Source organism: Xiphias gladius, chromosome 12 (genome assembly GCF_016859285.1).
Source record: "Xiphias gladius isolate SHS-SW01 ecotype Sanya breed wild chromosome 12, ASM1685928v1, whole genome shotgun sequence".
Classification (NCBI taxonomy): Eukaryota; Metazoa; Chordata; class Actinopteri; order Istiophoriformes; family Xiphiidae; genus Xiphias; species Xiphias gladius.
The window spans coordinates 6,703,936-6,716,477 of record NC_053411.1 but is presented as its reverse complement, the minus strand read 5'-3'; the positions used below and the strand labels follow the sequence as shown (position 1 = coordinate 6,716,477).

The following is a 12,542-nucleotide window of genomic DNA, read 5'->3' as shown; positions in this document are numbered from 1 at the left end:
CCCGAGGCTTCATTCTGGTAATTGTTGTAGACAATGCCTACTCTTTCCTAATATTTCCACTCCTTCGCGCACGTGAGTGTGGGTGCGTGTGTGTCTGAGTGTGTGTCTTGGAATGTGTATGTGTTGTGTGTCCTCATAAGTGCACACCTTGAGCTTCAGTGAGTATCACCTTGTGGAAACTCCACTTTCCGCCTGTCAGTCTAAATTAGCTAAGTGCTCTGTGTGTGTGTGTGTGTGTGTGTGTGTGTGTGTGTGTGTGTGTGTGTGTGTGTGTGTGTGTGTGTGTGAGTGTGTGAGTGTGTGTGTGTGTGTGTGTGTGTGTGTGTGTTTGTCTCAAATCTTATGAACTGAAACATTTTAAAAACATTAAAAAAATGCACACCAACAAAAATACTTACACCTGATGTCTGTTACCTGTCGCAAATAAAAAACATACTTAAAACATAACAAAAAATAAACGAATGTGGTTAATTAACTTTAAGAAAAAGATGTGTGCCTGCATGCACGTGTCCATGCCTGCGTGCGTGTGTTTATGGGGGTAAATGGGTCAACTGGACGCAAACATCATCTTAGAACCAGGAAAACTTTGCCTAATCCTCTCCTTACATTGTCATAGAGCCCAACATAACACGCACATAATTTATCTTACACTCACATCTACTTACACACTTTAATCACACACACAATGTCCTGTCAGACATAATGATACTAAAATAGTGTTTAAACAGACACACACAATTTTGCCATTCCTAACTTCAGCTCAAACATACACACATCATACTCTGCTATACAGAGAGAGGCATACTAGACAGACTTTCATTGACACGCTGACACACTCACATGCAGATGTACTTACGCACACACTAGGATTAAAATAACAGGGCACAAGTGGAAGCGGACACATTAATGATATTATAGTTATTCAGGACGCCACAGTTTCCACGGCAGCCAAGAGCGACGGGGCCAGTACAAACATACAACAAACATCAGTCACCCCACTGAGTCACACTGGAGTAATGTGTGTGTGTGTGTGTGTGTGTGTGTGTGTGTGTGTGTGTGTGTGTGTGTGTGTGTGTGTGTGTGTGTTTCAACTACTAGTCTCCAGTTGAACAAAGTTCATTCATGTCCCTTTCTCCTGATGAGGTGCTGTGGCCCATTCAGATGTATAGTCTCTCTACCCCTCTCTCTCTCTGGTTGGCATGGAATCAGAAGAAACACACACTGTGGTCATCCATGCAACTTACGGTCAACACACTAATAGTTTTTGCGTGTTTGTGTGTGTGTAGGTGGGGGGTTTAGGTGATGATGTCACACATTCCGTTTTCCATTGACATAACTGGATTGGGAATGTTTGGGGTAGAGGGGCCATAAGATGATAATTGTGTTTTCGTTAGAAGGTGTGTGCGTGTGAGAGTGAGCGTGTGTGTGAGTGAACATGCGGTACTGGAAGCCCAGTCAGCACCTATCCTGCGTTAGTAGCAAACACTGCAACCTGTTCTTAAAAAGCTTTGAAATAGAAATGGTGTGCTCTAACATCACCTACTGTCATATAAAATGGGTGTGTAGAAAAATGTGTGCATCACCCTTCTAGCATCTGAAAGGTAAACAGCATTGGAATGATGTCATTCTTCTCCAACTACGGTTCTTAATGCAGTGCAGATAGAGGGTTTAAAGGATAAGGTTTCCATCATTCTATTTTTTTCTTATTGTCAACATATCCCATGAAACGACCAAAATCAATTATTTGTCAGTCTATCTCTTGGTACTTTCTGACTTCCCTTCCATGTCTGCAGCACTCAGCCTCAAACCCACTTCTTACTGAAGACAATTTTAAAAAAAGAAAAAAAAAACAAATGTATGGTTTTACGTTTGAATAAAGGCTAGGTAATTTCCTAAAATGGCTGGCCACTGTATTTGTTTAGCAAACGTTACTCAAACACAAGTAAATAGTCCATTTGTTGGGGACTATTTTCAGCTGTGGATTAATACACATTTGGTGTATGCCAGCAAGGAGATGTATGTGGGATTGAACTCTAGTGTGTGTGTTCATGGTATTGAAGAAACATGTCATCCAGTGTAACAGAGTGGCTCACTGTGTTTTTGATAATTGTTGGACAACGTTGGAGCCCAATGGCACAAACGACTACACAGACAATATTAATTGGTAGGGGAAATTAATCGTATGTTTTGTTATTTTATTGGAATTTGTTGACAGTAAGTCTTTAATTGTCTTTTTCTTGATTCTAAAAGAGTGCCTTATTTTTTTCCTGTTTGGAAAGACAGGCACTTATTTCTAGAAACTTCTTGAAATAAGTTGATTTCTTTTGTAAACAGTTCCACATATTTTAAAGCACTTACTTTTTAACCAAATGAGATTTCTGAAGACACATATAGAAAGAAATGGTTTGATTCCTCAAGGAACTAGTCTTGTGCTGTCCCATGAAGACCTGCTGGGTCTGATTCAGGATAGAGGACAAATATGGAGCTGCTGATGTAGAGAAGAAAATCTACTGAAGCAATGACAAGCACTGCATCTGGAGTCCAGTCCAAAGTAGCTGAAGCTAAAAGAAAATTTGAGTTTGGATTATGTGCCTCGGTTAATCTCCAACTGCTGTTTTATTGATTGTGACCGTATTGTTTAGTGACTTTCTTAATTTCTTGAATCAATTCCACTGGCAGATTGATAAGTGCTGTGAAAGCCAAAGAGTCAAATCATTTATTTTTATGGCCCAGTATCAGTGGGCTTTATGGTTTCATTGGTCTTTGCAAGACCACAACAGCAGTAATTGCCAACCTAGCCCCAACTCTTCAGGAAGACAAGGAAAACTTCATCTAAAAACCAAAACGTAACCTCAGGAGAGGAACTTTAAATAGAGGACCCACCCCCTCACCCCCTCCTCCTCTGATGTCTTGGTTGCTGTTCCAGCAACTAAGACATTTGTTCCTTCAGCCTGAAACCCAGTTTCATGTGGAGACCCACCAGAAAGAGGACAAAGGAAACCCATTTTGGGTCTTTGGCCACACTTTTAAAGAACTAAAACATATGAGGAGTGAAAGAGACACTCGTCAGTGGTCTGATCTGGCAGTTTGTGACCTTTGTGACAAGTCACTGAAGCTTCCAGACACTGGTCCAACAAAGAATTGAATTAAAAGAATGTCTTTACCCGCTGGAGTTTGGAGAGAGTGGTTGCTAAGCTGACATCCTCTGTTCAAGACAAAGAAAAAGAGAAGTGGAGCCAGGCATTCTCCAAATATACCCACCATGTGCCACACACACACACACACACACACACACACAAACACACACACACACACGCACACACAGTTGACCCAAACTCACAATATCTTCTGACCCGACCCTGCTCTTCCTCCTCCACAAATGGAAAACCCAGGCGGACTTTGTGTGTGCGTGTGCGTGCGTGTGTGTGTGTGTGTGTGTGTGTGTGTGTGTGTGTGTGTGTGTGTGTGAGTGAGAGAGAGAGGTCTCCCATTCAATTTAGCTTATTAGGTCACTTGTAGTGTGTATCAATTGGCAGCTGAGGCCTAGAATATTATTTCTTGTGTTATTTCGTATGTGCACGAGGGCTTTTATGTGATCATGTGTGTGTCTCCTTGCATGTGTATGTGTGTGAGGTAAAGCCGTGTGTGTTCTTACTATTGTGGTGGTGCGTTGATGGAAAACCTATCTAGTTTTCCTCTGTGTCACAGCAGCGGTCCCCCTAAAGGTTTAAAACGGAGTGCAGGGATGGGGAGGGTGGAGGGACGCCGAGATGTTAACAGACTCTAGGAGAAAGACAAAGAGAAGTTTTAGGAGATTTTAATATTTCTAGAGAATTTCTTGTGTTTTGTTGTTCCAGTAGGAGGTGCGGAGAAGAAAGACAAAGAGGGACGTGTAAGGAAAAAAAAGGATTTAGACACACTCAGCTGTCTAATTGTGGGTGTGTCCAGAGCTATAAGTGCCTCACCTGTATTACTTATAGCCCTGCATGAGGCTCAGAAGAGACAACCTCACACACACCTAGCCGTTGACACACCTGCCCTGCACTCGTGAAGTTGCGCTCTCCACTCTACGTCTTCAGGTAAGACCCAGCTCACTTTTACACCTGGAATGAACTTAAATTGGTGGAACAGACCTTAAAGTTCTGTGATTTGTCTGTGTGATTGTTGCCTTCTTTAAGATTTAAAGGGGGGCTCTTTTGCATATAAAAAATTGTACGAGTCAGAATTAAGTTGGAGTGTTGTAAAATCTGGGGGGAAACGCACATTTAAACTCATCCATCTTTCCCAGTATTTCCCACGTCTTCGCCTTCTAATTCTGCAGACTTTTGCATGCATTTTTATTAGCTGCACAAAGATAACAGAATTGTTTCCTTGACAGAAAACGTTGCAGTTTGTGGAGAGAGCTCTTGAGGGTTTGGCGGGTTTCATTTTAAAGTTCCTCACAATTCAGCTGGCCTGTACTTTCATGTAGTATTTTTGTAAAACTAAGCATTATTGTTCTAATTTATTCTTAATTACTATATTAAAATATATGATAAAAAATAATATCAGAGAAGACTAAAGGTCTCGATTTTGATTCTTTGGTCTTTTAAAATGCATTTTTCTCTGTTAGTAAGGCTGTACACATTTAACGCAAAAAGGTATATTGCACATTGTGTGTTATGATGTAGATGGTCCAAATAGCATTTATATTTTTAATTTTAAGTTTTATTGTTTGTATCATATAAGATAAACTGGTCCTGCTGCAACCTCCAGGTCAGCACCCACTCAGACCTGAACTTGTCATACAATGTAATTTAAATTTAAGAGAATAGAGGATCATTTGGGTGGGTAAAATCGAAATATTATCAACTCTCACTTGCCAAATGTGTATTCTCAGCAATTAAAAGTTATGCTCAGACTTTGTTCCTTTTGCCAAGGGTGTATAACAGTTTTTCATGTTGGGAAGGACTTTTAAAGAAGCATTGTTTAGCAGTTTTGGGTGCCTCAGAAGATGAATAATGCCAAATCATGGAGCAGCAGAATATGACACACTTTTAAACATATTTATACAGGCAGCACTGATAAGAGGATTTCGAGAAGGTTTATGTGTGTATGGACTATTATTGCAGGCACTTCAAGGATCTTAACTTTTCCAGGGTGTATATAATCTGTAGGTTGTTTTGGTGGTCAGCCCGAAGTGTTGTGTGGTGTATTACAACCCACTTTCCTCAAAGACAAACCAAACCTTCAGGCGTGGAAACCCCACATAAGAGGAAAAAGCCGGGCATTTCCCCTGCCCCATTAGCTGACATGGGGTTAATGGCCTCACACGCACACAGTCGCACACACAGGCCTGACCCATTAATTTGGTGGTACCAGCAGTGTTAATGGCGTCCCCAGGGCTGTTCCCCCTTCAGCACGGCGGCCATTCCCAACGCCCCCGTCGGAGGGAAACGGAGCTGGAAAGGGCTGCCAGTTTAGAGGGCAAGGGTCAGGATCCCCAAATTCCCAGGAAAATATGACTTTATTGTTTACACACGTGTTGGAGTGTGAGTGTGTGAGGGGGGCGTGAGCACGTGCATCCATGAACACTCAGGATCACGCATGCATGTGTGCACATAGGATATACAGTGTGTACATGTTCGTGCTTATGTGGGTTACTGTGGAAGACACAGACACACACAGGATCCTTCACCTTTTCTCTATTTTAAATAAAGACTTTTTTCCATGTATAGTGATCTACTGATTATATGTGTACATTACGAGTCAGCGAGAGCTAAGTGCATACATGTGTCAGCAGGTAGCTGTTAAATGAGGCAGATTGAGAAGGTAAAGACAGTCTTGTTTTTATTCACATTAGCTGTTCATCAGCGGAGTGATACACAAGCAGACATGCAGGGTGGGAAATCACCTTGGGTAGATAAAGGAGGGGACGATGGGCAACACTTTGATTTTCAGGGCAAAGTTCAGCAGCAGAAGATCATCCCAGGTTGAGCCTTGAGCATTTGAGAAGTTCACGGCTTCTTTAGTGTCCTAAGTATAGAAACCAAATTAAGATCTTTTTTAAAGTAGCCTGGATCTCTCGTTCCCAACCTTGTACCCCTCGTCAAAGCTTGTATATGTCCATAAACTGTGAGCAGTTCAACCAAAAATGGTTCTAATTTTTTGAACTAGAACCATTTTTAGAACCATAAAGTCTAACAAGGTCAAACTTGCACTGCAGTTTTCTTACTTTTCTCATTAAAATGTTGGAATTATTTAGTTAAATGTGTGACTTTTCTGGAGTCTTACAGTTATGTTGTTCTGTTTGGACCCTCCAGGCTGCCGTCCAGATGTCGCTGTGCATGGCCTCACACCTTTTCCTGCTGGTCTTACCAGTGGTGTCACTGCTGCTCTTCTCTCCTATTGGTTGGAGCTATGATGCCCTCACCCCTGGCTGTCACCTTTACCGTGAGTTACACGTATATAGCACAAGGTTCTAGATGTGACTCACAGTGTCCCCAAATCAGCGTCTATTGACAGGAAGCAACAGGGTGTATGGGTAATGTGGTCTTGAGAACATTATCTTCAACAGTACTTCTGGTTGAGATAAATAACCTTCATGGTCTGTTTCAAGATTCTACTATTTACATGAAAGTATCACAACAAATGATGACAGCGATGTTGCGATTTTTTTTAACTGTTGCATCCCAAACACACACACACACACACACACACACACACACACACACACACACAAAACACATACACAAGCTCATTCGCCCTCACCCAACCGCCTGTCGTTCACCTCATCTCCAGCCTTCAACGTGACCATCCGCAGTGACCGTCGCAGCACGTGCAAAGGCACCCACCTGGTCTACGCCTGCGTGGGCTACTGCGAGTCCAGCGCCTTCCCGTCCAGATACTCCGTACTGGTGGCCTCCAACTTCACCCACAACATCACCTCCGCTTCACAATGCTGCACCATCAGCAAGGATGCCAAGGTGAGGAGTGGAGGGAGCTGACTGGATGTGGACTACATCATTATGTTTCTCTTATTTTTGTTCATGCCCTGTGGCTTGTATTCCCTCAGGTCAGGGTTCGCCTGGACTGCCCTCGTGGTCGTCACCATGACGAAATAGAGATCCTGACAGCTAAGGCGTGTCGCTGCGACATGTGCCGCAAGTCCCGCTACTGACACATCCAGACAGTATGCTGTCACAGACGTACACCAGGATAAGATCCAAATAACAGTTTAAATGATCAAAATGCAAGAGTAACTATCCTTTTTCTATTTGCAGTATGTCGACTTGTTTTGAATGTTGAAGAAAATTCACTTTAACCTATTTAATTGAAGACAAATTGGCCTTCCACCATGTTACTGTCAAAACCAGGGTGTCCTCCGTTTTTTTTTCTTCAAGAATGGAAGGAAGGCTGACAGAAAATGATTAAAAGATGGAGAGGTTTTCTGCAAAACTACCTAGCCCATGTGACTCTCAAATTTTCTACTAAAATCAAGTGAACTTCCTTCAGGCAGAGTGAAATTTGCTCTGGACCAGTCACCCGGTACTTTAATATTGACGTGTGAAAAATTCACACTTTTGTATGCTTACAAAGATGTGCTGTTTGAGCAGGTAGTATGTGTGTGTTGCATGTTCCTCTGTTTGTGTTTGCTTGTGTAAAATGTGGCTCTTCTAGAAAACTTGATTGATACACATTTTTTTTAAAGGCAGTATAAGCCATTCTGTCACACAAACTCAACCTTTTTTATATTTTGCTTTGAGGCTTGGCAAAGACTTGATTTACTGTAAGCAGCTAGAAATAAAAAAAATAGTCATACTATCATTCATACTTAGTGATTCAGTGGGAAGTGTAAGTCTTTTATATCTCTTTTATATTTTGAAATATGTCAAAATGAATGAGAACAATAAGTTGAGACAGTAAAGTAATCTCTTCCATGACTCGTATTAAACAAAAAAGTCAATATATTGTCAACATTTGGAATCATAAAGGTCATAGAAATAAATAGTTCCATTCTTTCAAATAACCACTAAACACAGATGAGACTAAAGAATGTACAAATTTATTTATATTTATGAATTTGAACTGAAAGAGATTTTGTAAATAATTATTGATGAAACCAATGAATGTTTGAAATATCAATGAAATGAAAAGAGAAAGAATGCACTGTATAGTTTGTGATGAACTTGGATTTCAATAAATTTCTATTCTGCAACTTTTAGTGGTTGACATAGACCTTTGCTTTATCTTCCCACTTTACACACACATACAAACTTGTTTCCATTACTTAAGGGGACATTACGTTGAATTAGATTAATGCCCTGGTGACTTAGCCTAACCTTCACCGTGACCACTACTTGTCAAATCCCGACAGTAACAGTAAATTTAATCATTTAATAATTTACATTGTGGGGACTTGAATTTTGTCCCAAAAAGGGAAGTGAGTCAATGTCACTGATTCACCTACAACATGAGTACACACACACACACACACACACACACACACACACACACACACACACACACACACACACACACACACACACACACACACACAAAGTGTATACTGCTGGTGGTTGATTTTTGAGCATCCTTACCTGATTATCGTTATGCGGTTATCAGTTATTACTGTTTTACAGTCCATTGAGAATGGACGAAGTCAAATACTGTATGTTATTGTCAACATACAGTAGATGAAACACAGCCTGGCCAGACAAACCCTTCTGGGATCCTGGGCCAGAAATAAGCTGTGTCATCTTCAAGTAAACAAATGACAAAGATTTTTGCAGGAATTTGCAGCATGTGAGTACAATATAAACATATGCAATTACGGTATTAATTTGGTATTACAGTAAAACTGTTGGGGGATTAATACACGGCCCCATTAAAAGACCACGTCATGACAAATTCAGTTGAAATATTAATGTAATGGTGAATATCCCAAACAAATTTGCATTTTACCTATTACCATAAACTATGCACACACAAAAACACTGGGCTCCTGAGGGTCTGGGGCCCCCAGTTGCCCGCTTTAGCGCTTGGTAATTTGGCCTTGCCACACAGATACAGTACAGTAGTTAAAACAAAGAATGTATATGTACTGCTCACCTTTCTTATTTTAGATTATAATAGCGCTACAGTTGATATACAGTATTTAATATATTAACATATAATCAAAAAAGTGCATTTATTTGTATGTTCTTAAATTCAGTATTGGTAACATCATGGCGAAGAATTACAGAACTCTTATTCTAATATTCTTATTCTTATTTTGTTTATTTGTTTCTCCTTTCCTACATACAGACATATACTGTATATTGATACACACATGGTCTTCAGTCTAAAGGAGGGATCATTTTTATGTTACTCAGTGTCAAATATCCTTCCTTCAAGGCTGAGATATCTTGATTTCATCATTTTGATCTGTGTCATCCATATCAGTGAAACACTTAATAGCACTGTACAGTGAAAGTGCTGCTCTGTCCCTCAGAAGGTCTCACACTCTGTGTCCTGTGTGGAGCAGACGGCACAGTGGCAGTTCAGGGCCATGGGATAGTGGTAGAGAGGGGAGACGTTGGGCTGGCAGCCCGGCAGCCGGGCTGTCATGTAGCGGGTACGGCTGTACGTACACACACGGTGGTGTCGCTGGATGTAGGGGGGATCCGGCACTGGTTTCTACAGGGTTCACACGCACACACACACACACACACACAGATACACCCTGGTGGAACACCAATTACGGGTATGACCTTTGATGAGAGCTTCTTTCCAATTTACCGACAAAAACTATTATCGGTGAATGCAACAATGTTTCTGATATTTGTGTTACAGGATCAATACACAGAAAGTCTAAGACTAAGTAAAGAAAATAAAAGAAATAGAGAAGAAAAAGCTACATGCCTTCCTTTAAACACACCAAGTGGACTCAGACAACAAAAGTCATAGGTCATGGACTGAATGAGTTTGAATAATGCCACTTTTTCTGTCCTACTTGACATCACACTTAAGCATTTGGAGGTAATAACCAAAAGATATTTGTGGGATCACAGCAGTTGATGGCACACGTAATGCAGCGTAGAACCGGAGTGTAAGTGATACTCTCAATAGCTTTGTGCTCCTCACAAACCTTAGTCACCATTCAGTCACACCATTCAGGTTGCACTGAAATTGTTAGGGACAGAAACAGTGCAACATCTGACTCTGACTTACCGTTCTTATCAATCACTTCTAGGACTCACCATTACTCGCTCTTTCTCTTTGCAATATAAAAGACCCAAGTTCCTTTTTAGAACATTTGTCTACATTTTTTGAGTATGTGTTGAAAAATTTCAGTGCGATGAGTTGTTTTTTTTTGTTTTGTTTTTTCTGTAACTCCAGCCTCTGAGGAAGAATGTGAGATGTGGTTGAAAGCCCCAGGAGAAGCAAGCAAGTGTTTTCATTTTTTGTTAGCAAGCTCTATCCACCACGGCAGACTGTGAGATGCAGTTGACAGCTGAGAAAAAAAAAAAAAGATAATGAGTGGACCGCGACTTAAGATTTTCTTTGTCAAAATAGCAAACTCCATCCACTGAGAAAGACCATGAGATGCAGTGGAAAGCCCATGAAAAAAGTAGCAAGTGAACCTTGAGAAGGGGTGGGTGGGGGGGTGGGGGGGGGTTGCTCGTTTTGTTTTGTTTGTTAAGCAAGCTGATTAAACTCTAATACTGACCTTCTGCCGTGTGACTGAGTCACCTCTACTGTTGCTTATTAGAGCTCTTTCACCTGTAAAGACTTTGAGACTGACTGAGTTTTTGACCCGCCAAATTTGGTTTTTCAACCACTCTGAGGTGAATTTTGAATCTGCGCAAACTAGAACAAGGTCAGAATAAGTTTATTAACCCTCCCAATTTGGAGGGATTTGAGCATCTTTTATTACAATGACATATGGGTCAGAGCTGAGAGTAAGTAATCAGCCTTTTTATGATTTGAGTTGCATCCTGGGTCATTAATCCTTCATTTGATTAATTCCAGTATCATGGAAGTTTTCAGAAACAGCGATGGAAAAAAGTGGGACTCCTACATCAGCTAAATGTGACAGCTGTTCTCTTTCTTCACCGTGTATGTTCGTGTGTGTGTGTGTGTGTGTGTGTGTGTGTGTGTGTGTGTGTGTGTGTGTGTGTTACCTCCCAGGTGTGGCAGCGCCCCCAGCAGGCCTCCGTGGTGATGCGTAGTCCTTTGCAGCCGGGCTTCTGGGCCACAAAGGAGAACTCTCGCACCGCACAGCCTCGGAAACCGTGGAGCGTGGTCGTCACGGCAACGCACACCACGGCTGCCTCAGCAACCAGGAGGAGGAAGAAAGAGTGTGACAGAGGATGGAGATGCATGCTGGGTATGATGGATAGGGAGTGAAATAAAGAAAGAGGGTTAAGTAACTTTGATGGGGGAATACTATTATTCAAGTTTTTATGTCCACTATTCATCAGCTACAGGTGACCTGCCTGAGTGTGATACACTAAAGTGTCATTGAGTGTCATTATTTTGATATGTTTACATTGTTAGTGAGGACATAAACATCTTCTTAAGTAAAAAGAATTAATGTTATCATCAGTGAATTATTAAAATAGAAAAACGTTTACATACAGGCAATTTATTGCCAATAGTTTGCATCTGTAGGAGAAAGTGATCAGTGTAAAGTATACAGTGTGACATTCAGCATGACTCACACCTCCCTCTAGTGTCTATTTTGGCTACTGCTGCCAATAGCACCACTGTCCTATCAAAAGTATTCCTTAGAAAATTTAATAGAGGCAAAAACTTTCAAACAAAAAATAAAGAAGGAAAGAGAGAAGGTAAGAATTTTAGTGCAGAACCGTGATAACTGGCAAATCTGACATGGGAGTTTCACTTGAATGAAAAGCAGCAGTTTTTCTCCTTTTGTTTGAATTTTTCCCTAATGCTTTTGGAAACATCTGCTCAATTATTCTGCACATTTTCAAGCAAACCACTTAAACTGTACTGAAACATCTGGTGTCACATCAGCTCAGCTAAACTGCAGAATCTTTTACTTGTTCTAAGAAATATGACACTGAAATGAAAATACTTTCTGCACAAACAAAATGATGAGGAAAATACTTACATAAGCACTGAAACCGCTAACCTAACACCACACTGTGTTGACTGTGAGTACAATGACTATGGGCTATGAAACTACACTAATTGTGATTGTAAAATAGCCTAATAACATATTAATGCACACTTTTTTTGTCCCTAATTCACTTCAAAGTCTCTTAAAATGAATTTTAGTCAAAGTCTAACGCTACATACTTGCACAGTCTTACTTGATGAATGTTTAAAAAAGCACCTCTCACCTTTTCAGCTGAAGCTCTTGCAGAGATTTGAGCTGCTGGACTCCTGTGTCTCTCTGCCCAGACAACAACCAGTGAATGGAACCAATCTGTCCTTGTTGTTGTTTTTAGAAGGCCATTAGGGTGGACGGACACTCTGACATCATAGCAATTACAATGAAATACCATTAGAGAACCCAAGCCAGAAATAATGGATACTCCCTGGAAAATACAGAT

General features: G+C 40.9%; 2 protein-coding genes across 2 annotated transcripts; one reads left to right on the top strand and one right to left on the bottom strand.

Annotated features, from left to right (window-relative positions):
* The first annotated feature begins 6,314 nt into the window (after positions 1-6,314).
* On the top strand, positions 6,315-7,159 carry gpha2 (glycoprotein hormone subunit alpha 2). The gene is made up of 3 exons (XM_040141498.1): positions 6,315-6,432; positions 6,781-6,965; positions 7,055-7,159. The coding sequence occupies exons 1-3, from the start codon at positions 6,315-6,317 to the stop codon at positions 7,157-7,159; spliced, it is 408 nt and encodes a 135-aa protein (XP_039997432.1).
* A 2,111-nt stretch (positions 7,160-9,270) lies between these two features.
* On the bottom strand, positions 9,271-12,387 carry LOC120797770 (glycoprotein hormone beta-5-like). The gene is made up of 3 exons (XM_040141630.1): positions 12,330-12,387; positions 11,145-11,346; positions 9,271-9,657 (listed from the first exon to the last, which is right to left on the bottom strand). Exons 2-3 carry the CDS (start codon positions 11,343-11,345, stop codon positions 9,469-9,471), a joined length of 390 nt encoding a protein of 129 aa, XP_039997564.1. The 5' UTR covers position 11,346; positions 12,330-12,387; the 3' UTR covers positions 9,271-9,468.
* Positions 12,388-12,542: the final 155 nt, after the last annotated feature.